Source organism: Lissotriton vulgaris, chromosome 1_1 (assembly GCF_964263255.1).
Source record: "Lissotriton vulgaris chromosome 1_1, aLisVul1.2, whole genome shotgun sequence".
In the NCBI taxonomy this organism is placed as follows: Eukaryota; Metazoa; Chordata; class Amphibia; order Caudata; family Salamandridae; genus Lissotriton; species Lissotriton vulgaris.
In genome coordinates this window covers 63,514,519-63,540,489 of record NC_141685.1, presented here as the reverse complement: position 1 = coordinate 63,540,489, position 25,971 = coordinate 63,514,519, and the positions used below count along the sequence as shown (strand labels likewise).

The window sequence follows — 25,971 nt, the reverse complement described above, 5'->3', positions numbered from 1 at the left end:
AAGATCCCCATCAGGGCTCGGCCTACCACGGGCGCTGTCACGGTCCGAAGAGGAATGGCCTCGGGATAGCGGGTGGCGTGGTCCACCAGGACCAGGATGAACCGGTGCCCCTGTGCCGTTCGGGGGTCCAGGGGCCCCACAATGTCTATTCCCACCCGTTCGAACGGGGTGGTGACGACGGGAAAGGGTTGAATTGAATTGAAATGAGATTTGTAATGCTCAAGACAATAACCCGCAGGTATCAAGGCGCCTAGCAAAATGATCAGAGAATGATCAGGAAAATACAGAAACCTTACATATATGCTTGCCGAAAGAGAAGGGTTTTTAAAGCAGTGCGGAAGTTCAGTAAGGACGGGAGAGATCTCAGGTTGGAGTTCTGGACTTTTTGGTTCCGTCCAGAGGTGTCAGGGAACAACACCCGAAGACCCCGGAGTTCCACCTGCCTTGGTGCACAAATGAACAGAAACACGGGCTTCTCGATGGTGGCGTCAAAGACCAAAGGTTTATTACTGCAGGGACACAGAAGTCACAGAAACTACGCATGGGCAGTAACTAGGAGCCTGTTCAATTTGTACAAAGAGGGTTGCTCCTTATATACTAAATTTTGGCCTTCAGGCGAATTCTTCACATGTTGGTACATTCCCAAAACCTTTGCGTCATAAACAATAAATATTTGGCGTACACAGGAATCGTTGATAAAATCTGATGCAAAACATCTACGAAGAGGGGTTCCCACTAGTTCATCACAATCCCTTGTCAATATTGCATTCAAGAGCCGGACCGCCTCATCGTAAATTTCGTTACCTCCCCCTAATAAAGATTCAGAAAGAAAGGAACGGAGCCAGGTGTGGAAGATAGGAAAGCGGGATAAGAGATGTTTGTGGGTTGTAAATGGGCAAGGCTACCGGCTTCGGCCGCCTAATCGTGATCAGGACAATGGACACGAAGACCAGTTTAACAGGACTGGCCTCGGGCAGAGGAGGCAGCCTTTGTCGAGTCATGTAGCTACAGCGTGATCTGGTTTAAGGTGCACGTGTCATGAAAAGGGTGAATCTCCGGCTAAGGCTGCGTGTCCTTAATCGAAATGAAGTGATCAGAGGTTATTGCTTATGTGAGGGCAAGAAATACAAAATGGCTGCCATGATCTAAGATGGATGCCGTGGGTAGATCAGAAATGTGCTCATAAAAGGAGTGCTCTTGCTTGTAGCGTAGCGAAAACACCAGGATATGCTAAATGGATCATTTGCGGTTCGCCGATACCAATATTATGTATTTCCGACAATATTGAAAACACGGGTTCAAATCGTCACAGAACCTCAAGGTCCAGAGGAAGTTCATTCCACCACTTAGGAGCAAGAGTGGAAAAGGCTCTGCCTCCCCATTTGGCTCTTCGTACACGGGGGCTGTCAGACGCAATTTCCCAGAGGAACGGAGGTTCCTTCGGGGGACATAGTGGGAGATAATGGACCCTATTCCAGTGTCGCTTTTTTTGGCGATGGCTCTGTAGGTCATACATAGAACTTTGAACCGAATTCTGTATTCTACCGGTAGCCAATGCAGCGTTTTCCTGGCTGCAGTGGCAGAGGAGCGTCTAGGAATATCCAGGACAAATCTGGCTATGGCGTTTTGGACTACCTGTAAGCGCTGCAGCTGGCCTTTGTTAAGTCCAGCATACAGCGCATTACAGTAGTCCAGACGCGAGCCAATGAGAGCGAGGGCTATTTGTTTTCTTGCCTGGAAGGAGAGATATTTCCTGATCCTTCGTAGAGTGTGGATCAGGCCCCAGCAGGTGGAAACGGTTCTGCTCACCTGGCTGCCTAAGTCAAGGGCAGGGTCTATCAGCACCCCGAGATTCTTAGCAGAAGATGTAGGGGAAGGGCATGTACCCAGTGAGTCGGGCCACCAATTGGCTGACCAGATGTTTTCTCTCCCCCCAAACACCATCACCTCAGTCTTCTCCCCATTCAATTTAAGAGAGTTCTGGATCATCCATTGACCAACCGCCTCCATGCAAGATCTACACTTGGAGGCGATTAGTACATCTGAATGGGGAAGAGAGACGAGGATTTGAGTGTCGTCTGCGTACGAGACTACCTCCATCCCGAATGATCTTATTAATTTGGCCAGTGGGGTTGCAAGGGTGCTTTGATCTTTCGGCCGCTCTTCCCGCTGGCCTGGCAGGTGGGGCAGGCCCGGCAGTTGTTGGAGACATCATTTCGGATTTTGGGCCAGTAGAAGTGGGTTACCAGGCGGTTGTACGTTTGGTCTTGCCCCAGGTGTCCAGCAAGAGGGACATCGTGTGCCAAGTTCAAAAGGAAGTCTCTGAAGCGGAGGGGTACCACCAGCACCCGACTGGCCCCCAGCTCAGCAATTCTTTGCTCACTGTAGAGCAGGTCATTGTCCCAATAAATCCAGTGGGCCCCTGAGGTGTCTCCTGCGCTCTGGGCGAGGGCTTGCTGCCGGAGTCCCTCGAGGGAGGGACATGTTCTCTGCTCCTGTCGGAATTGTTCCTGGGTGGGACCACCCTCTTGACGCCACTGGGCCAGTTCGGGAAGGTCCTGGAGCCGATCGGGCCCTTCTTCGTTTTGTTCTGGAGGACTGGCTCTTAGGGCGGCTCCCTCTGGGACGATCGGGGGAGGAGGCTCTGGCCATTCGTGTTCTTCGAGACTGGGGATGGCGCGGGCGGCCATGGACCGGGTCGTTACACAGGCCCATTCAGGGAGGCCCAACATCCCCAGGTGCTCTCTTCTTTCGACGGCTGCCCAGGGGGAACTTTCGAGGTCATTCCCCAGGAGGCAGTCCACGGGTGCATCATCGCGGACAGTTACTTTCAGCATTCCGGACACTCCTCCCCACTCGAAGGGGACGCAGGCCATCCGACACAGGCTTTCTGAGTTGTCGGCTGACCGGACGGGGCAAAGGATGTTTGGCAAGATCTGGTCCGGGGTCACCAGATGACAGCGGACTGCGGTCACACTGGCCCCGGTGTCGCGTAGGGCTTCAGCCCGGCGCCCATTAATGTTGACCCACTGGCTGTATTTCTGCGTGTTGGCGGGTAGGGGGGCCCGCGGGATCATGTCTCTTTCCCCTAGGCAGACCAGGGACATGGCGGCTGGTTCCCACTCGGGCTGGTCGGCCTCGTACTCCTCAGGGTCTTCTGGGGTTTGCTCTTCCCCCAGGGCGGCGGCAGCGACCTGGCGAGGCATAGGGTTCTGGTTCTTCGGGCAAATAGGATCATTGGCGTAGTGGCCGGGTCGCTGGCATCGGTGGCAAGTAACGTTGGCCCGGAAACCTGGACGCATCGGGGGGTTTCCCCTGACGGCCGGGGGCGGGGCATTGCTGGCGGGAGCCACCGGGACGGCGTCTCTGCCCCGACCCTGGCCTCCTCCTCCCCCTCGGGGGCGATGGGGTCCTTGGGTGGTTCTGTTCGGTTCGCTGGGCCCGTTTCGGGCAACTCGGGTGCTTTCCCATCGGTCAGCCTCGGCGGCGAGTTGCCGAGGTTCAGTCAGTTTACTGTCGAGGAGGTGCTGCCTGAGCTCAACGAAGCAATTGTTAGAAAGGTGCTCCCACACAATAAAGTCAAAGAGTTGCTCGTAAGTGGTCACCTTGCTGCCCTTGATCCACCCCTCGAAGGCTCGGCTGAAGAAGTTAACGTACTCCACCCAAGTCGTACCCGGGATCCGTTTGCAGTCGCGGAACCGCTGGCGGTACATCTCGGGTGTGAGTCCGTATCGGGTGAGGAGGGCGGCTTTCATGTGGTCGTAGGATGTCATCTGATGGTCCGGGACTTGCAGCAGGGCGTCTCGCCCTTCGTTGACGAACCTCCCCCATAACCCGGCTCCCCAGTCGCTCCGGGGAATCCGGTGGGAGGTCATGGCTACCTCATAGGCTTTGAACCATTGCTGGATATCATCTTTCCGGTAATACTCTCTGACGACATCCTTGGGGATGTGGACTTTAGGGTCTGTAGTGGCAGGAGTGTTCGGGCGCTCGGGAACCCCGAGATCTTTGTTCTGTTTCCGAAGCTCTATTTCTTTTAGGTTGCGCTCATGTTCGTAGGCTAGCTTTTTCTCTTCTAACTCTCTCTGTCTTTGTTTCTCTTCCCGCTCCTCTCGGAGCCGCAGGTGTTCAAACGTTATTTTTTGTTCCGCCAATTTAAGTTCTCCATCTAAACGAAGTCGAGCCAGTTCCAATTCATGGAGCCTGCTTTTTTCCCGTTCTCGGATCTCCTCCGGGGAGAGACCCGATCTTCTTTCTTCCGTCGGAGTGGTGTTCGTTTCCGGTGCCTCGAGGCTTTGGTTTTGGGGTACGGCCGTACCCCTCTCTGCCCAAGATTCCAGGGCCTTTTTGAAGTCTTCTTTCGTGCTCAGTCCTGTGGTAGCAATGCCTAGTTCTATGCAGAATTGTTTTAGTTCTCTGTGGTTGTACTCTTCTAGTTTCTCCATCTGGAATTTTTCTGTGGTTCCGCTTTCTTTTGTTGTCATTGTGGTTGAGTCGTGGGGTGAGTTACTCTCTGTACGATTACGCGTTGGTTCGGATCGCGCCGCTGGCCACCAATGTTAGACGGGAACCCAGAGGGTCGGCCGAGTACAGGGGGAGAGGCCTCCGGTGAGGGCCGTCTCCGGCGATCGTACAGACAAGTAACTTCCCTCCCACAAATGGACACCACACAAGGATGAGATCTGCACACTTTATATAGGGTTCTTGAGGCAAGGTTATCAACGATACAGTGGGGGCAGGACACGAGGATCCTCCCAATTCTAGTCTCTGTAGGGTAAGGGGTAGCGGGACAGTCTTGGTACCGGCCCGGTACAGGGGCGGCCAGAAGGAGCTCACAATCCTCGAGCTCAGGGTTCTGCAAAGTCGGGCCGCGGCAGCCCCAGCAGGCTAGGATGATAGTTCTCGGCAAGGAGGGCCGCGGCAGCGCCAGCAGGCTAGGATGATAAGTCTCGGCAAGGAGGGCCGCGGCAGCAGGCCAGGATGAAGGCTTTACGACGAGGAGGGCCGCGGCAGCGCCAGCAGGCTAGGATGAGGGTTCACGTTGCAGAGGGGCCGCGGCAGCGCCAGCAGGCCGGAGCGATGGTTCACAAGGATGGGCCGCGGCAGCGCCAGCAGGCCAAGGCGAAGGTGCACGTTGCAAGGGCCGCGGCAGCGCCAGCAGGCTTCAGAGATGGTTCACAAGGCAAGGCTGCAGCAGCGCCAGCAGTCCGTCAAGGATGAGTTCTTCAAGGTGTCTCTCGACTCCAGGATACAACTGCCTTCCTGCTCTGGAGCTGCCCCAGTTATAGGTATGGTCTCCTTTGATGTCCGGACCCTCGCGCTTGGAGGTCGGGAGGTCCGTGATGAGGGAGTCTAGACACCCAGCAGGGGGGTGGAGCCAGCGCCCAGGGAGGCCGGGGCGATCGGCACCTGGCGGGGGAGAGCCATCGACACTCCTTTCTCCCATTGAGCTGCCAAGTGGTCTCTTCACCTCCTGGGTGGATGGTGGTGCCTCGATGTCGGGGCCTGGCCAGGCCCAGGGTTGGGGTCGAGCCGAGGCCACGCGGCCTCGTGATGCAGTGTCCAAAGATGGCGGCTGGGTCGGGGCAATGGTGCTGACGGAGGCCCGGGCCAGCCGATACTGGGGTGTTCGGGAGCAGGCGTCCCGTTGGGGACGGGTTGCGGGTTGCCTCGGTGGGTTGCCGGGATGGTTCTTTCTGGGGATACAGGGAGAGCCGGGGTTCGGGCCTTATCATGCGGGGAGGGAGCGGGCCTTTCACGAGGCCTGTCCAACAGGTATGGTTATGAGACCCGATTCTTTTGTTCTACTTGGTAAGCCGAGACCGTACTTGTTAAATATTCACCCAATTTGAGTGGTGATATCCGAATTGCTGGTCTGCCTGAAGTTGTGATGATGCAAACAGTAGCGTGTCTGCTAAAAGCGATGGCGTGACTGGTGGAACTATAAAGCCAAATAAGAGAAAGATATCTATCGACACCACAGTCTTCGTGACTGTGACCAGTAACACTGAAGACTCTTGAGACTCACTGCAGTAATTTCTCCTTTCAGAGCGTTATTGCTGCAGATGGATTGAAGCCCAGAAGTAAACACATTACTAAGGTACCAACAAAGTTTGATATTTTTCATTTGTATTAACTGTTTCTCTTTTGCAGCATTTGGAAATGCATTTTCTAGTTTTGTTGCTTTTTGTTTAGTTTTTTAGGTCTCGCCTGACTCAGCGCATGCGTTGGTCTGGCAAGACTTTTATTGAGGGCTCAAAAAATGCTGCCATGGCCAGCCTGGAGCTACAGTGCATGTGCGCGGGCAAGCCCTTAGGAGCAGAGGCGCCATATGGCAAACCTCGTCATGTCAATAAGCGCCCAAGATAACTCTCACTTTCACCCGCAATCACTTTTGCGGCGCCCCTTTGATGTTCTCATTCAAAGAACATCAAACATCAAAGAACATGTTGTTGTGTTAATGCTTTGCTGCACCCGTTTGACTTACTACGTGCTTTCTCTTTCCACAAACTCAATATTTGTGTCCCTTTGTTTTGAGATGCTTTTAGTATTACTGTCACCCACATAACCACAACCACACACATAACCACAACCACACACACACACACATACACACAACCACACACAACCACAACCACACACAACCACAACCACACATACAACCACACATACACACACAACCACACACACACACAATCACACACACAACCACGCACACACACACAACCACACAGATACACACAACCAAACACCCAACCACACACACACAACCACACCCACAGACACACACAACAACCACACAACCACACACAACCACACACACAACCACATACACGCAACCACACACACAACCACACACAACCACACACACAACCACACACACACACAACCACACACAACCACACACACAACCACACATCACACACAGAACCACACACACAGAACCACCCACACAACCACACACACACACACACAACCATACAACCATACACAACCATACAAACACAACTACACACACAACCACACACACAGCCACACGCACCCACACACACAACCACACACACATAAACACAGACAACCACACACACAAGCACACACACAACCACACACACAAACACAACCACACACAACCTCACACACACACAACCACACACACATAACCACATACAACCACACACAACCACACATACAACCACACATACAACCACGCACAACCACACTCAACCACACACACAACCACACACAAACATACAACCACACACACAACCACACACACAACCAGACACACACAACCACACACAACCAGACACACACAACCATACCCACAACCAGACACACACACACACACACACAACCACACACAACCACACACACACAACCACACCCAACCACACACACAACCACACACACACAACCACACACACACAACCACATACAACCACATACAACCACCCACAACCACACACACAACCACACATACAACCACGCACAACCACACTCAACCACACACACAACCACAACCACACACAAACATACATCCACACACATAACCACACCCACACACAACCACACACACAACCAGACACACACAACCACACACACAACCAGACACACACAACCACACCCACAACCACACACACACAACCACACACACCACACCCAAACCCACACACAACCACAACCACACACAAACACACAACCACACACACAACCACACACACAACCACACCCGCACACAACCAGACACACACAACCACACCCACAACCACACACACAACCAACCACAAGCACAAACACACACACAACCACAAACACACATACAACCACACACACACACACATACGCACAACCACACACACAACCACACACACAACCACACACAAACATACAACCACACACACAGCGGAGATCTTTTTCCAACTGCCTATGGGTGAAGTGAGAGTGAGGGGTCAGAGGAAGGGACAGTGTAGATGAGTGGATTAAAATATGGCACAAGGTACCGGAGATCAATTTATTCTGGTGGTCCCTTGCCACAAGTAAAAACAGTGGGTAGCCTGTGATCGCACGAAATGAGGATTCCACGTCACGATCCAGGACTACATTACATATCGTGAGGTCAACATGTTTCTCGCCTTTGCACACTGGCTGCGATTCTTCAGGACCTAATTAATTACATCTATCTCTAAAAAACATAACCTAATAAAGTGTCAGTTGGTATTAGCAGTTGTACTACCTGTGTGGGACAGCTCTTGCCTAGAGGAGACAAAAGAAATCGTTACCATAGTTCAGTGACAACAATTGCCCCTTGTGACCGTGAACACGCAGTGTTTCAGTGGATATAGTGACATACAAGCAGTGACATACTAGTGGTGGTTTGTGACCAGTATGTGTTGACTTATATTACAATTCCACACAACACAGCATCCAAAGATTAAAAACTAAACTTTAAAAACAGCAGCAGTTTCTTCAAAGTCTCTGATCCACAAACCGGTGGCAAGGGTAACATGTTACTCACCTAATGGTCAAGGTGTATAGGTGTCAACAGTACCCGGTAGGTTTGACATCGAGGGGGGAACCAAAAGGGGTTTAAGGCTAAGGAGGGAAACAAGCAACAGTGCAAGCTTAATAAATCGTTTTATTAAACACCAGCCTGTTGGTGTTTTAAGTAAGAGAAGGCAATGTGTTGGCGGTAAGTATGAAACCTGTGTCATCCCCGTTTGGGCAGAAAAACGTCATACCCGTGGTCCTCGTCAATAATGTTATGCCATAAAGAGTTGCATATTGACAACCCTTGTTGTTGCCACTAGGTAGGAAAGGGTGTCTAAAGCGGTGTGTCCAAAGTCAATCATGTGCTTTGATAGTGTCAGTATCTAGTTGGCTGGGCTGCCTGATTATCAGTACTGGGATGTGGTTGTGTCACATGCCCAATAATGTTAGTTCAAGCACTTAGGGTAGCATGTCTGTGGTCATTGGCAGTAAGCACTCCTTCGCGGTATCAACGAATAGGCTTTCGTAGAAGGGGGAGCCCAACCAATGCGTTAAAGCGGGAGCCCTAGTATTCTCCCTACCTCGGTCCCCAGTCGTTTGTATTGACTCCCGGTGCCCATACCGCATTATAGACTCAGCGCTTATAGGGTCAGTCTAGAGACACAGAGTCTTGTCTCGTATTGCCCATATCGCATTCTAAAGTAAGCGCTTAACAAGTCGGGTTCACAGGAGACCTCGCCAGTGTTTGAGAGCAAATCAGAAATGCAGATGTTGAACTCCTTTGCCAACGATGGGACTATCACCATAAAACAGGCTGACAAGGGCGGGGCAACAGTGATAATGGACACCACGGATTATGAAATAGAGTGTCTAAGACAGCTAGGGGATTGGCGCTACTACACCCCCATTCCATCTAACCCCACTGAACGACTCAAAACTACAATTACAGGAATGGTCGAATCTGCAGAATGTCAAGAATGGATCTCAAAAAAAGAGGCGGAGTTCCTTGTGAAAAAAGACACGAGGGTACCATACTTTTACACCCTTCCGAAAATTCACAAGGGGACAACCCCAGTGCCTGGACGCCCAATTGTATCGGGCATTGGTTCAGTATTAGAGCCCCTCTCACAATTTTTTGACCATTTCCTGCAACCTCTAGTGAAGAGAATTCCGTCTTATGTCCAAGACACCAAGGACGTTCTTCGCCTCCTTGATAACTTACAAGAAGATATCCAAATTGATTTCCTTATCACCCTCGATGTGGAGGCCCTCTATACCAACATCCCACAGAGGGCCACACTCGGGGTGATTGAGAGGATCCTCAACATGGAGGAATGGACCTCTCTTACGCCACCCTGCTTCATTATGGAGTGTGCAAGCATTGGCCTCACTGAGAATTTCTTTGAATTTAAAGGACAGCATTACCATCAAACCCAGGGAACTTCAATGGGTAGTACTTTTGCCCCTTCGGTGGCCTGCCTCTACATGGCCGACTTTGAGGAAAAACATATCAATGGACCAATGAACCCCTACCATTCTAACATCATACTCTGGAGGAGGTTCATTGATGACATCCTCATACTTTGGACAGGGACTGAAGATCTTTACCTTGAGTTCTTCAATTGGTTGAATACCCTTAACACCTATCTTACCTTCACCATCACTGCCTCCAACTCCAGGATAGCGTTCCTGGATCTTACCATCAGACTAGAGGGGGGTAAGATTGATACAACCATGTATCGGAAGCCAACGGATCGGAACAGTCTACTCCTCTTTACGAGCCACCACCCTAGAGCCCTGAGACTGAGCCTCCCCGTTGGACAGTTCCTGCGGGTTAGGTGTAATTGTACCAACCTTAAGGATTACAAAACTGAGTCCGGCATCCTATCCCGTAACCTGAAAGACAGAGGTTATCCAACCAGGGAGATCTACAAGGCACGAAAACGGGCACAGAATAACCACAGAGAGGCCCTCCTGGAGTATAATACTCCAACCCCCCAAGACAATGATCTCTTGACTTGTGTGACAACTTTCTCTCCAGTCTCAAATGAAATCAAGAAAATCATTAAGAGACACTGGCAGATCCTCAATACAGGAACGCTCAACCTTGCAATCCCTAGATTTGCTTTCAAAAGGTCCAAAAATATAAAGGACATCTTAGTCCACACCAGGCCTAAACAAGCTGAAACCCACAGGCAAAATACACTCTGGCAACTCCCACCAGTAAGGGGACACTACCCATGTGGTTCCTGTAGTGTATGCCCTTTCACCAGTATTACCAAGTCCATTCAATTGATTGAGACGTTCCTGTGGGAACTGCGATGCCACACCAACTGCAACACCCCCAACTGCATCTATCTTCTTAGATGCCCTTGCGATCTACAGTATGTGGGCATGACCACCCGCCGCATAAAGATCCGCATCTCAGAACACAGAAGCAACTTCCGTTGCAAAAAAACTAATACTAAAATGTGCAAACACTTTGTAGACCAAAACCATACTGCTGATTCACTGAGATGGCTTATCCTTGAGACACCTAGCAACAAATCTAAACAGAACTTGTTCCAGAAAGAACAAAGGCGGATTCATAGGCTATCCTCGGATAGACGGGGACTTAATGAGGACGTCCCGTGGAGTGCGTTGTAAATAACTGCTGTTCATATACCTCTTAACCATAACTGTAAACACACCAACACGAGGTTGTGCATATAACCCTGTCTCCTACCTTGTCCAGTGTGAACTACTAATAATTGATCTTGTGACACAAATATGCAATAATTTCAAGATTAATGAGAATATTCCATTACACGTAGTCCCCATCCCTGGCAAACACCCGATTTTCCACCAACAAGTGTATGCATTACAGCGATACCATTGAATACTGGTCCCTTCTAAGATGGCCTCCATGATTACCACAGACCACACATGACGCAACAGGCGGGACTAACTCCAACATTGATAGAATGTATCAACTGCAAGATTAATGAGAGTACTCCATTACACGTAGTCCCCGTTTAATCACTAATCTTTAATCTTTGACAAACACCCGGCTTTTTACAAATTAGTGTATGCATCAGACCAATACCACCGAATACTGGTCCCTTTCAAGATGCCCCCCGTGGTTACGCCAGATCCCACATGACGTAACAGGCGGGACTACTTCCAACATTGATCACGCCCCCAACAAACATTTAACAGACCATCACGCTCTGAATCGGGACTATCCGGATCCCGGTAGCGATGGGCAGGTACACGGGCACTGACTGAGGCAGTAAGAAGTAAGTGATCCGTGGATAATTACAGACATGCGGTTGCGCGGTGAGCACACCGCTGCTCTCGAACAGTGGCGAGGTCTCCTGTGAACCCGACTTGTTAAGCGCTTACTTTGGAATGCGATATGGGCAATACGAGACAAGACTCTGTGTCTCTAGACTGACCCTATAAGCGCTGAGTGTATAATGCGTTATGGGCACCGGGAGTCAATACAAACGACTGGGGACCGAGGTAGGGAGAATACTAGGGCTCCCGCTTTAACACATTGGTTGGGCTCCCCCTTCTACGAAAGCCTATTCGTTGATACCGCGAAGGAGTGCTTACTGCCAATGACCACAGACATGCTACCCTAAGTGCTTGAACTAACAATATTGGGCATGTGACGCAACCACATCCCAGTACTGATAATCAGGCAACCCAGCCAACTAGATACTGACACTATCAAAGCACATGATTGACTTTGGACACACCGCTTTAGACACCCTTTCCTAGCTAGTGGCAACAACAAGGGTTGTCTATATGCAACTCTTTATGGCATAACATTATTGACTAGGACCACGGGTATGACGTTTTTCTGCCCAAACTGGAATGACACAGGTTTCATACTTACCGCCAACACATTGCCTTCTCTTACTTAAAACACCAACAGGCTGGTGTTTAATAAAACGATTTATTCAGCTTGCACTGTTGCTTGTTTCCCTCCTTAGCCTTAAACCCCTTTTGGTTCCCCCCTCGATGTCAACCCTACCGGGGACTGTTGACACCTATACACCTTGACCATTAGGTGAGTAACATGTTACCCTTGCCACCGGTTTGTGGATCAGAGACTTTGAAGAAACTGCTGCTGTTTTTAAAGTTTAGTTTTTAATCTTTGGATGCTGTGTTGTGTGGAATTGTAATATAAGTCAACACATACTGGTCACAAACCACCACTAGTATGTCACTGCTTGTATGTCACTATATCCACTGAAACACTGCGTGTTCACGGTCACAAGGGGCAATTGTTGTCACTGAACTATGGTAACGATTTCTTTTGTCTCCTCTAGGCAAGAGCTGTCCCACACAGGTAGTACAACTGCTAATACCAACTGACACTTTATTAGGTTATGTTTTTTAGAGCAACCAGCCGAGTCGCTTTTGGTCAGTCTCAGTCCCTTGGGGCTCTGACTTTGGCTGGACCTTCCATTCTCTATTTTCCGTGAATGGTAATTTGAGCCCTTGGATCTCAACCTGATCCACCTCCTCCCCTTCTATTGGTATATACTATCTGACATTGCGCCATAGACTTTATTAAACAGTTTTAGGCCGCTAATCGATGCTGAAGTTCTTAACTTTGACGCCTCTAGGTGAGTATGCCATTTCATACTTTTTTCAAGCCATAATCCCAAATATCTATATTCAGTGACCGTTTAAACTTTCTCTGACCCCTTCCACCATGTGAACCCCTACGACCAAAGCCCAAGGCTTAGTCTTGTCCATATTAATCACAAGATTTTTCTTGGTGCAGTAATCCTTAAATATGAGTGCTGGGTTTCATGGTCTACGCATGTGAGAGTGGGAGGGGGGGGTGCTCAAATGCGCGCAGGAGGGAAGCCGGGGATTTTATAAAAACGGGCAGAGAGGCCATGGCCTAAAATGGCTGTCATGTACATATGGGCACGGGCTTTCATTGGCAGAATGATGCGGTCAACATTTCAGGGTATACGTGGTTCCTACAGGGAGGGGGACGGGAGAGGGCAAATGAACGCCGCTTAGGTACATTAATTTTGCTAATTTCCACAGTCGCCGCTTTTAACATAAGCGAGTTCATTTTCCTATTCTTCCTAGTTGATGGGCGTACATATAAACAACAAAGCTCATTTTCCTATCCTTCCTAGTTAAGGGGCGTACATATAAACATGTGGTTGATGAAATAGCATTTGTCAATACTAACATATTGCACACAAAACATGAACAGTTGATGTGATGGGCAGAATGCAGCACATAGGAAATTGCATTTGTCGAGTTCCTATCATTTCAGAAGCACTACATAGCATAAATGTTTCTGACTTAAAAATGTGACCAATGAACATTTTGACCAAGCAGTTGAGGGCGGAATCAGTTCAATATACAAGGTCTCTTCGTCACAGTGTCTTTTAGCAGTGAGCCATCACTGGTAGGCTCTAGTCCGTGTCCTTTCGTTGGCGCTGTTGAGCACCGGCGGTGGAGCTATAGGTCCAGCTCGGGTCTTATCCTTACGCGTTGCAGGGTGCAGTCAGTCCTCTGCTGTTAGACCACAGTCCTGTTCCCTAAACAATCCGTTTAGCGGCGCCTTATGCTCGGCACCTATATTTCCGTGGCAACACCCTATTCCCACCTGAATGCAGTTCTTCCTTTTGGCAATAAGTCACGTGGAAAAGAGGGCGTGTGTGGTTCAAATAGTCGATAGGAGAGAGAAGGAGTTGGGTCAGAGTTCCTGGGACACACAAAAGAGACCAGGGGAGCAAAGGATAACAAGCAGGCAAGCCCATCAATCGGGCCCAAAGAAGGGGGACGGAGACTCCAGGCACACGTGGGTTAGCAGACGGAGGGCTTCAGGGTGGCCCGTCATTTCTCATTTTCCACGTTGAAATTGCTGTCTCGTCCCGTATCTTGTTGCTCTGCAGCTCCACCTTTGGTCGAGGTCACACGTGTCTCAAGATCTGCAGCCAGGCTGTGCGTCACGTCCGACCCTTCTCCTTCGGTGATCGTGAATCTTTGAATAGGTACAAAACAAGTTTTTAGAGAACTGGTAGACGAAGACATCTATGCATGTGAATTCCTCCCTCAATCCTACGCATTTGGGAGATACGCTCATCGGTCACAGTCAGAAGTCTATTACCAAACAGTGCATATGTCGGCATTCCTACTGAGTTCATGCCAAGTTTATTCATCGTCCTATTTATAACTCAGGTGGGGATAAATAATATTCCCATCAACTGTGCATTTCATCATATTCAACATTTCGGAACATTTCCCTTCAAGGCTGGCTAACCCTTTCAAACAGGGCAGAGGCGCTATCATCAAGAGTCAGGTAAAACAGCTTTTTCTCGAGGGACGACAGTTACTCATGGTCATCATGTTTATATCCGGGACAGCAGCTGGGGTCTATCAAATGGGGCGGGGATGCTTCGGGTGCTCGCGCTTGGGTGCAAAAGGGGGGGGGGCAATCTGGGCATTGGGGGTCAATCTAGACGTTGGTGTTCGTCTCTGATGAACAGAGCAATAAGGTGCCATTGACATACAGTTCCCCTATAAATGGCCAGATTGGGGGACCTTAGTCGTCTTACCTGTCCTTTCCTTCTCAGCCAATTCGAGTTCATTCATTTTGCAGAAAGGAGAGGTAGTAATATGGCGAGATACAATCACTTTAGTTTTGGTCAATTTCGCTGAACACCTTCGCGTTCAATAAGTATCCAATCAGGCTGGTGCCAGCGAGGCACGGTTTTACCATAAAAAGGAAGAGGAAATAGGGAGACTCTTGTAGAGAGTGAGAGTCGTCCGCAACCTAAACGAGCCATTCGGTACACGTATGACATGTAGAGAGAGAGAGAGAGAGAGAGACTGAGAGACAGAGATAGGGAGGGATAGATAAGGGGGGAGAGAGAGTGAGACGTGTACGAGAATAGGTCATTCAGTGCGCTCACAACACAAAACAGCAGGGGGTCAGGTAACGGAGAGACGCAAACAGAGGGAAGACATAAACCCCTACAGTACACACACACAAACTCAGATAAATGAAGACAGTACATGTATTACATATATAAGACATTCACAACAAAACAGAAAACAATAGTTGGCCAACAAAATCCATATTATATCCTACGTATCTTTACTATCCTATTTATCTACGTGCTTAGCTCTTTCTACCCTTCCCTCCTTTTCCTTCTCGCTTGTTATCTCTGCGAGCGTTCTCAATTGTCAATACTTACACCTCGGTTAGTCGATCAGAAATTAACCTGGTCGCGCTATTTACCCATGGTTGGATCTTAAACCATTTTTCTGTTTCTTCCTTTGGTGGGAAGTTCTCCAGGCTGAGGCAACGGCAAGTATTGATCGGGAGAACAGTCGGACAGCTTGGCTATATCTATAAGAGTGTGAGAAAGGGGGCAGTGCATTTTGAACATCAGCAACATTTCTAACTTCCCAGACGGGTGGTGCCTAGGTACCCTTACCTCAGGACTTTTCCTAGTCCTTTCCCTATCTAATTAAACGTCATAATCGTGTTATCTAGCGTGCTAATTTCGAGTCAATTTTTCGTCATACAGTACCCGTCAAGTTTCTATGTCAGTCCATCCTCCCAGCCGTCAGGCTCTAACGGCGGAACAGTCATATCTACGTCTATGTCTGTCAAAGTTTGTTAGCACAAGTACTATGCTCAGATCCCCTTTTTCTCCTTTTGTCAGTCGCTTGATCGTCGCTTTTCCATACTTCAGCCGACGTTCCGACGGGACCTGCAGAAGGGAGGAGAGGAAAGGGGGGGGGGTGCAGCATTCAAAACACATCAGCACGCATAAATCCGAAAATGTTTTTACCTACCACATACTCGACCTATCTCCACGTATTGCATTTCTTTACCATCTCGGCGTTTAAGCCCAGAGGGACCAGTAATGTCAGGTATATAATATCTACATGAGTTACTTGGTCGCAACCCATTTTGTTGGGTGCAAGGGTGGCGGTCAGGTGGCATTTCTGTGGTGTCGATTTAAGTGCGTCTAAAACATTTTTTCCAGCTGCCTGTGACACATAATGTGGCTGCTAAATATCTGGTCCTTTTTAACCTTCAGCTTTCATCATACTTATTCTTTGCTCATAGTAGTAAAACGTCCAAAATTCATTAATGCAACCGCTACAACTATGCTTTCTTTTTCAAAATACTTTTAATAAAAAAGTGTTGATGTATAAATACAGGCCTACAACCCAGTGGACCGGCCACGGAGTAGATTGGAACTGTACATAAGAAGAACGAAGTTGGTGGCAGTTCATTGCATAAAGTGCAGCAGTGCAATAAATTCGTATCAAACTTTCCTACAGAACAAGCATGATGCATGTCAAGAATTCAGTTTTTCAATTAATTCATTAATTCATTATCCAAATGCTCACTCAGTTCTCAAATTACACCAATTCATTTTCCATATCACAATTAGTACCCACCCTAAGTCAGTTCATTGTCCAAACATATGATCAATATCTATATTGCTTTCTTCTCCAAGCACATAATCACTGTCCATCTTATCTACTTTCATTGTCCAAAAATGCATACATATCTCAGAGCATCAATATTCGAGCAATCCGGGTGAACAGGGAGTTTGAAAGTTTTGTTTCGTGTATCGGCGCCATTTTGGGCGAGGTCAGGCAGGTTCAAGCATAGTCAGAATGTCTCCAATGACTCGTGGTTGGACCAGAACCTTCCATTGGTAGTTCAAAAAGTTTTGTGCAATGTGGTAACAGTCTAACAATATGGACCATCAGAGAGTGGGGAGGGCGGCAACAATTTTCCCACCGGGTCACTCTGGTGTTCCACCGGAACTGAACAAGTCTGTACCTTGGCGGTGTTTTAGCCATTTTCAAACTGAGGCTGGCGCCGGCAGGAGTGCGCTGATGTCGCGGTTCCAGTGAGGGGGACGGGGGCACCCATGCGGAGGGGTCGGGGCGCCCCCCGGCTCTCATAGAATCTTCAAAGTTGAGGAGAGAAGGCATGGGGCGTGTGCCCGTCCCGGGCAAAAGACCGCTTTTCGATGTGGACCCTCTTTAAGCAAGAGCGTTGGGGTGTCGCTGGAAGCCTCCACCTGGAGGGAGGTGGGGGAGGCTCGTTCGCGTCACCTCCCCCTTCCAGCGACCCCGCGCCGTTCCTCGGCTCCGCCGCTTCGATATTGGCCGTGCCGGCTATTGAAGATGGGGGGGGGGTGGTCGGTGGCTGAGGCAAGACAGCCCCCCCCCCCCTTTTGACATGTGGCGGGACTACCTGCAATTGTCCAGGCGTCGACATGTGGTGGGACTACCTGTAATTGTCCAGGCATTTGAAATGTGGCGGGACTACCTGTAAGCGCCGCTGTCCTTGCTTCGGCTTCGGCCTTCTTTGCGGGCCGGATCAGGCGAGAGAAAGAGAGGGGGGGGTGGTCGGTGGCTGAGGCAAGACAGCCCCCCCCCCCCGTTGCCTGCAGGGCGGCAGAAGAGGAGAGAAGGAGAGGCCATCACGGTTTTCTGGGCCGTCCGCCCCACAGCCTCCCCTTCTGACTGCGGCCAGGCGAGCCCCGCATGCCTCGAGGCCTCGCCTTCCGGATGGGCGTAACCGCGGACCTGTGGCACTTCGGGAGTTTCCGGAATGGGGGTAGGTACCTATTGATTTGTATCTATTTCATGTAACCGCTATCTGGGCGTGGTGGGCAACGAGGCAGACATGTTTGGAACAGGAGTAGGCAGCGGAACCTAGCTACCTCGTGGCTGCCCTGCTGTCAAATTTTTCGCCATTTTATATTTCTTATTACGAACTCTTTCTAATGTTTCTTATTTTTAGTGAAATCAAAAGCTCATCAGGGGGTTGCTGACTTAGCCCGATTTCTTTTTATTTTTCCTTCGTTTCTTTAGCGTGTTTCGAGCTAAAGTTTTCTTGTTAGTAGGGAGCGGTGATCACTTCATATTTTTATGTGTCCTTTTCACTAGGGGGTACTTCTGGGCGGACCAGACGGGTTCCCTCCAATAAATGGTCCGGGTTGGAACTAGATTATCGATCAAAGGGGAACATATATTCCTTCATTAGGGTATCATCCTGGACGGACCAAACGATGCACTTCCACTTACTAGGGTAGCCTCCTGGACGGACCAGACGGTCTACTTCTACTAAATGGCCCATGAGTGGGGAGCATATGTCCTCCATAAGGGTAGTCTCCTGGGCGGACCATGCGAGCTACCCCCCAAATAACCAATCAGTGGGGAGTGGGTAGGACTGACGAATTCACAAAGGGGCATAACCTACCCTTTACTACCTGCAAAGACTAGACAGAATATTTCTATTCCACGTTGTTTGCAAATAGAAAATACCTCAAACGAACCAATTCCTGGAACAACAATGTCCAGGCAACCAATCAATCAGTGGGGAGAAAAACAGGCATGACGGATTACAACGGGGACAAACGTCTGCATTACCTGCCCTTCACTATCCAGAAAGGAAGACAGAATATTTCTATTCGTCTCTGTTTGTAGACAGGGAAGATCTCAAAGAGCAACAATCGATTATTAATCGATTCCAAACAATCAGTGGGGAGAAAAGTAGGCATGACGGATTACAACGGGGACAAAAGTCTGCATTACCTACCCTTCTCTATCTGCAAAGAGGGACGAACGTTCCTATTCGCCGCTGTTTGCGAACAGAGAATGTCTCGTTCTCAATAAGAGAACCAATATTTCAAGTAGCATCCAAAGCTAAATGAACCAATACCAACAATATCAGTATACAAATACCGATTCCAATACAATCAATCAATCAATCAGGTGGATAGAACCACCCTACCAATCAGGCGTAAAAACACCCTACTTAATCTTACCCGGACCGGACCATGCGGATAGTTCTTCGTCTTCCTCCTCCAGCGCCCGATCGTTCTCTTACTCCGTGTAGCATTCCTGTGGGATTCCAGTCAGGACAATAGGTCACTCGAGAGAGGTCCGTTCAGAATCGGCGAAGTTCATTTAATCGGCAGCCGGACGAGGGCCCTCTCAAGGCAGGTATACTCCGATCATTTAGATATTCACTTCATCGTCTGGATCTCTCTCACTGGACCTTATGTCACTGATGGACCCCGCGTTGGGACGCCAATTGTAAAATGTGAGCCCATACCATTATCGATGCCTGGGCTGCTGGCACAAGACGCCTCTTAGTTCCCATTCAGGATAATTATCAAATAAAGAGACGGGCGCTGGGAGCAGGAATCACAAGAACAGAGTTTTATTTCTCATGAGGAGAGCCTGTCATTTCGGACACGAAACACAGTGTCTTTCGGGAGGTGCTCTAACAAGTGAGCTGAGACTCCGTCTTTTATACCTTACAAAACACTTGGCATTACAATCAGGACATTGTGACACAAAGAAAAGACATCCCTATAATCCTCGTGTCAATCCTACCCCACATATGTTATCAATAGAGACCCTTGAACTGTAGATAAGAGAGGGGGCAATGACGCAGCTGAATGTTCCGCTGATTATTAGGATGTGTGCGCCTGATCGTAGCCCAGGGGGTGGGGAGGCCAGGATCAAAAGTGGGTCCTTTGAAGAGGAGTGACTCCATACGATAAAGGGCAGTAAACAGTGTCTCTCTGCTTAGGCGATGGCCTCGGACATGTGTGGACAGTCCATCGCGGAGGGAGGGTTTACTAACAGAGGGGTTATTCATGAAAGGAAAGGAGGTGTTGGTCAGGCGCGGCCGTGACTCCCAAGGACAGGGTCTTGCAGAGGAGGAAGGTTTAGGACTTGTCCATGTGAGGGAGAAGGAGGGGGTCAGGGTGCGCGCAGGGTCAGAGTCGCACGAAGAGAGAGAGATCTTATGACCCGTACATGAGAGAACAGGGGCAGTCAGATACAGCTGGGGGGCTATGTCAGCTGAGGCGAAGGATGCTTCTTCAAGAGGGAAATGGGGGGGGGGGTGCCTTCAAGAGGGAAATGGGGGGGGGGTGCCTGGGTCAAGCAGGAGGGTTGCCTTTCATAGCAGGGTCACGCAGAGTGCTGGGTTTCATGGTCTACGCATGTGAGAGTGGGAGGGGGGGGGGGTGCTCAAATGCGCGCAGGAGGGAAGCCGGGGATTTTATAAAAACGGGCAGAGAGGCCATGGCCTAAAATGGCTGTCATGTACATATGGGCACGGGCTTTCATTGGCAGAATGATGCGGTCAACATTTCAGGGTATACGTGGTGCCTACAGGGAGGGGGACGGGAGAGGGCAAATGAACGCCGCTTAGGTACATTAATTTTGCTAATTTCCACAGGTGAGTATGCCATTTCATACTTTTTTCAAGCCATAATCCCAAATATCTATATTCAGTGACCGTTTAAACTTTCTCTGACCCCTTCCACCATGTGAACCCCTACGACCAAAGCCCAAGGCTTAGTCTTGTCCATATTAATCACAAGATTTTTCTTGGTGCAGTAATCCTTAAATATATTTAGTTTCCTTTGCAAGCCAACTTCAGTCTGATCCATAATCACCAGATCGTCGGCATAGAGCAAACATGCAATATGCTTACCATCTTGTTTCGGGCTTGCCCCATTGACATTCTCCAGGGTCAACGGCAAATCTGCTAAGAACAAGGAAAACAGCAGAGGGCCAATACACATCCCTGCTGCAACCCATTTCCAATCTCAATCCTCCCAGATAAACTTCCATATATATCAAAAATTATCTTGGCCCAGTCCTTAGTATGGAGTATTTGAATCAGACTTAACAAATCTTTTGGGATATAGTAGCTAGTTAAGGCCTCCCACATTAGCTCCCGGTCCACCAGCTCGAAAGCTGCGCGGAAGTCCGCAAAACAGCATAATAAACTTCCCCGCGTTTCAATTGACTTCCGCGCTATGACCCAGAGAGCAAAGCAATGGTCAATTGTGGAGTGGCCTGTTTTAAACCTCCCCTGTTCTGGGGTATAATCTGGTTTTCCTCCGCCCAATCTTTAAGTAAACCCAATATGGCTTTTGCAAAGACTTTTTCCCATATGTCTAGGAGATTTATTAACCTATAGTTTTTCAGTAGTTTTAGGTCGCCCTTCTTATGTATAGGTCTTATAATTGCACCCCTCCAGCTTTCTGGTATAATTCCTGTTTCCAAGATTGCAAAAAACTCAGACCACCAATCTGGTCTAATCTTTATTATCACTGCCGGAAGATTATCTGGGCCTGCAGCGCGGGTAAGCTTCAAACTTGCTATAATTTTCTTTATATAGCTTGAGGTAAAGTATTCTTTGATGTCAACCCTCACCTGTGGCCAAACTGGCATCCTTGACTCTTCTTGTAAAGGCCATTTCCCATATATTTCTCCCAGGGAGCCCACCCATTCATCTTCAGGGACCATACAGTCTAGAGAACCTGCTTTTCTACCCACACTTTCTTGGACTCATTTCCAAAATCCTTTGACATCTCTAGTTTCAATTACCTCCAACATATTTGCCTAGCACTTATCTTTACAGGTTCTTTTTTTGTTCCGAATTAGTGTTTTGTATTTTGACCTTAGTAACTGGAGGGACAGAGATAATTCCAGATTAAACCTGACTCTTAATCTTCTCGTCTTCTGCCTGATCTGTGCCTTGGCTACCCGGCATTCATCGTCAAACCAGGTGTTCAAATTTTTATTAACACTATGGCTCCCAGGCCCGGCCTTTCTCAATTTAAAATGTCTTAAGGTGTCCACCAGCTTGCCTTTGGTGGATTCGAACTAAGTAAATACATTTCTTAATTGAATTTCTTCTACAGGAATAGCCTGCTGGGTTTGCTTTAATTTCTCGATATATTCCTCTGTTATACTAGTTGTCAACCGTTTTGGATAATCCACATGTACCTGCAAAACCCTTTCTCTATTTTTGCTTTTTTATAGATGTAATTCTGCCCTCAATGGATAATGGTTGGTACCTTTCATTTTCAGCACCTCAAAATTTTTAATTAGCCCAAAGCGCCAGGCCTGACAAAACACATAAACTATTGGGCAGAGTTGCTGGCCCCTCAAAAAAGTGCGTCCTGCTGGCCGATCTGGCTGCATTCTCCCATTTATGCACACCATGCCCAGTGAACCCACCAGCTGAGTAAAAGTCGCATCCTTCGGCGAGATCTCTCCTCTAGGGAAAATGGCTACTTCGATATTATAAGATTCTAAAAATTCCTTGTGCCAATTATCCACCCTTTGGGGATCTAATCTATGATTAAAATCACTGAACACCAATATTATATCCTTCTGATACTTTACGCTAACAGACTCTAAACCTTCTTTCAGTTTTCCCAAATTCACCTTATATTCATTGTCCTTTCCCTTCTGTATATAAACTTTTCTAATACATATTCCATCAAAGCAGGGATCTGACTTCTGCAGTAGGACCCTACAGCCTAATGCCCAATCACAATGTAGTTACATATTCTGAACCTTCCTAGCTATCTGTGTCGAACTCGGCGTTAGTTGGCCCCCCAATGGCCTCCCCAGAGTATTTTTCTTGGCTCCTTTAGAGTGTTGGGCAAAGAGTAGAAGAGGAGCTTGGTCACATCACCCCCTTTGCTATTTGTAACAAACCCTACTTCTCTAAGGTCCTCTGTGCCAGTGCTGCCGAGGCTTGCACATTTTGACATGGAGAATATAAGTTGTGATCGATTTAGTGGGTTTAATTTCCTGGCTTTTTTCCCGCCTTTGCCCTGGCCGGAAGGTTCTAGGAAAACACATAAGTCGGGGGTACAATCTTGCCTTACGCCGTGGATGTCTCCCATTAATCGGGCTTCCCTTCTCTTTGTTGGAATGTTTCCCTAATCTTTTTCTTTGGTGGTCTTACTACGTCTAGGATTTCCAGGTCCCAATTGTGTAGTTATCCTCAATTCTGTACCTTTCCCCTCTTTCTCCTTTTTCCGTTTCGTTGTTGGTGCCAGACTACTTTTAATGATCTTTGATCTTTCTAGCCTATTCCAAGGTTCTTCTCGTTCGGCTATTGGCTTTGCATTATACTCCTTTGATCTTTGCATTATTTCCCTCTCTTGACATTCTTGTTCCTTCCTTTCTCCTTTCACTCTTCTCACCTTCCTTACATGATGTCTTATTTGTTGTCTTATTCTAAGGGCGATCTCCACTTCCCCCTTGACCTCGGGAATCCACTCATGTAATATCTCCTTTCACCCCATTTCCTCACAATCATTGGCTGTTGTGATATTTGTACAGTTGGTTCCTCTTTCTTTACCTTGGGAGCCCTTAACAAAGCTACCTCTTCATCCTTACTGCCTAACGCATCCTGTTCCCCACCAATCGGTCTAACTAATGCCGGCATTAACCCTCTGATTTGTGTCAACTCTCCCAACATTGCTTTCGACTGCTCCCCTGGAACATTCTTGGCGAAGAGTACAGCCGTGGATTCAAAGAAACCCCAGAGATGTTAAATATGGTCTGGTTTGGAGAGGCTAGACTAACCTCGCCCATGGATTCAGAGGTTGGGTGGGCCTCGGCACTTGACTCCTTGTCCCTCACATCCTTCCCCTTGATATGTCTTCCCAAAAAGTCTTTGATTGAGTTAGACACTGAGGATCCACCTTTTTCTATTTTTGGTTTTGCTGATTGCAGTGTTAGCGTCAAGGATTGTACATTCCTTGCTACTTATTTTTCCTTCCAGTTGGCTCACTCATCGCCCCTTTTGATTTACCTACTCCGCTCCCTTCACCTGCCACTGGAATGTTCATCTAATTTTTTTTCCCGGTTTTTATAATCTTACGGGTTCTTGCTTTGGCCAGTGCTATCATTTAGATTTCCTTCTTCCTTACTCGCACTCTGGTCTCATGTCACCAATCCTATAGCCTGTTTTAAATGCTGCTTCCCTATTCCAATCCTCTGCCGGGATTAGATCACTAGGCCCCTTTTGCCAATACCAGTTCAATAACCTGTACCTATGTGACTAGCACCGTTGCTTTTGGATTAGTTTTAATGTCCTTGATTATTAAGAAAAACAATTACAACCCTTCCATATTTTAAACCTATGTAGGGCAACTGCTCCTCACTTACCTCTGCTTCACGGTTTGCCGCTGTGCCCTCCGCTCTTCCAGCCCCCTGCTACCGTCGGCTAATTGTCTGCCGATGTCCTGTCACCAACTCTAACTCAGCTGGTGCCTACAGCACTTCTTAGGGCCTGTGTTTTATTTTAAGTTTAATTTTAAGGTTAATCTGCCAGGTGCCAGGGTTTCGCCGCCTCAAGCTTCTCAGCTAAAATCTGGACCTCCCCCTGCCCTCTGGCTGCAATTCTCGGCCTCCAGTAGGGCGCAACGGGCCCCTGGATCCTCTATTCACTCAACGCTCTGCTCGGCGTTCGCTCGGCATTCAGCAAGAGCGGAGCGGGTGCAGGTACAGGATCCACGGGACAAACGGGCACGCGCACGCGAACACAAGCGCATTCACGTGAGATCCAATACGTCGGCTTCAGGCGTCCGGCGTCCAATGCTTCATGGAGCTTCCTGGGGCGAGAGTAGGTATGATTGTGCGCGAGGAAACTGGAACAGAGTGTATGGGGAGGGAATATGATCAGCTCTCTATGCCTCAGTACCTTGTCCCAAATATTTAGTGTTAGGGCCACCGGAGAACTTGGCTCAAGACTGCTGTGCGCAGACCCTATAGCTGGCAGCACCCTGGAATATGTATGTATAAATCAGATTATGTTAGAAGTAACCTGCAATATAATGGCAAGCAGCACCCTGCCAACAAGAAGGATTTCTCATAGTATTCTATTTCCTGGCGCATTAATGGTGCTAGTCTTTTAACTGGCAGTAGAACAACATTGACCGTACATTTTCCTGGGTTTGTCTTTAAAATGACGTACACATTAGGAATGGCATTTCGTTCTGCTGGAATAATAACACAAGTTATCTTGCACTCTGATATGATGTTGCATAGATTTTTGGCTGCAATGCATTCCATGTTTCATTCAAACATGCTTTCTGCAGGGCGCATACATGATTTGCTGCTGTAGAGAAGTAATGTTCCCGTGTAATGTGGCAGACTCAGAAATATTGAAAAACGTCATGATTTCTCGTTCAGCATTTCCTAGTAAAATCTTTCACTTTTTGACTCATACATTTAGCAGAAACATAACTTAGTACCATTAAAATAGTTGTGATGGGGAACATCCATGTGGGGCTAGGACTGGCTCGACCAGAGGGCTTGCTGACTTGGAGGAGTATGGAGTTGACCACCTTGCCTGGTCCGGTGTGGAACCAAGCCAGCGATGCTTTGCTGCAGGCTCATTTGCCCTGATAGCTGGTCAACAGTTTGAGGAGGAGGAGGTGAAGAGCTGGCTAAGTGTGCCATAAAGCTGGCATTTCAGTACATCCCTGAGAAGTGAGCTGTGAGTTGATGTAGTGTTCATCTTATACCACATGCAATTCATCCTCTCCAAAGCCTCAAGAATTCCTGGGTGTGAAGGGCGGCTGATTCTGATTGTGTGCTTGATAGTTTTCCAGAAACTCATGTTCTTGATTGTACATG

The 25,971-nt window shown here is 48.4% G+C and overlaps 2 protein-coding genes across 2 annotated transcripts in view; both read left to right on the top strand.

The window, feature by feature from the left end:
- LOC147737284 (uncharacterized) overlaps window positions 1-25,971 on the top strand; it is a 1,685,245-nt gene that overhangs the window by 1,041,559 nt on the left and 617,715 nt on the right. The window lies entirely within an intron of this gene.
- The window catches only part of LOC147737290 (uncharacterized), a 53,297-nt gene continuing 37,139 nt past the window's right edge, over window positions 9,814-25,971 (top strand). The window contains 1 exon segment of the mRNA XM_086923456.1: window positions 9,814-10,204. Coding sequence (XP_086779582.1) covers window positions 9,814-10,204 — 391 coding nt within the window.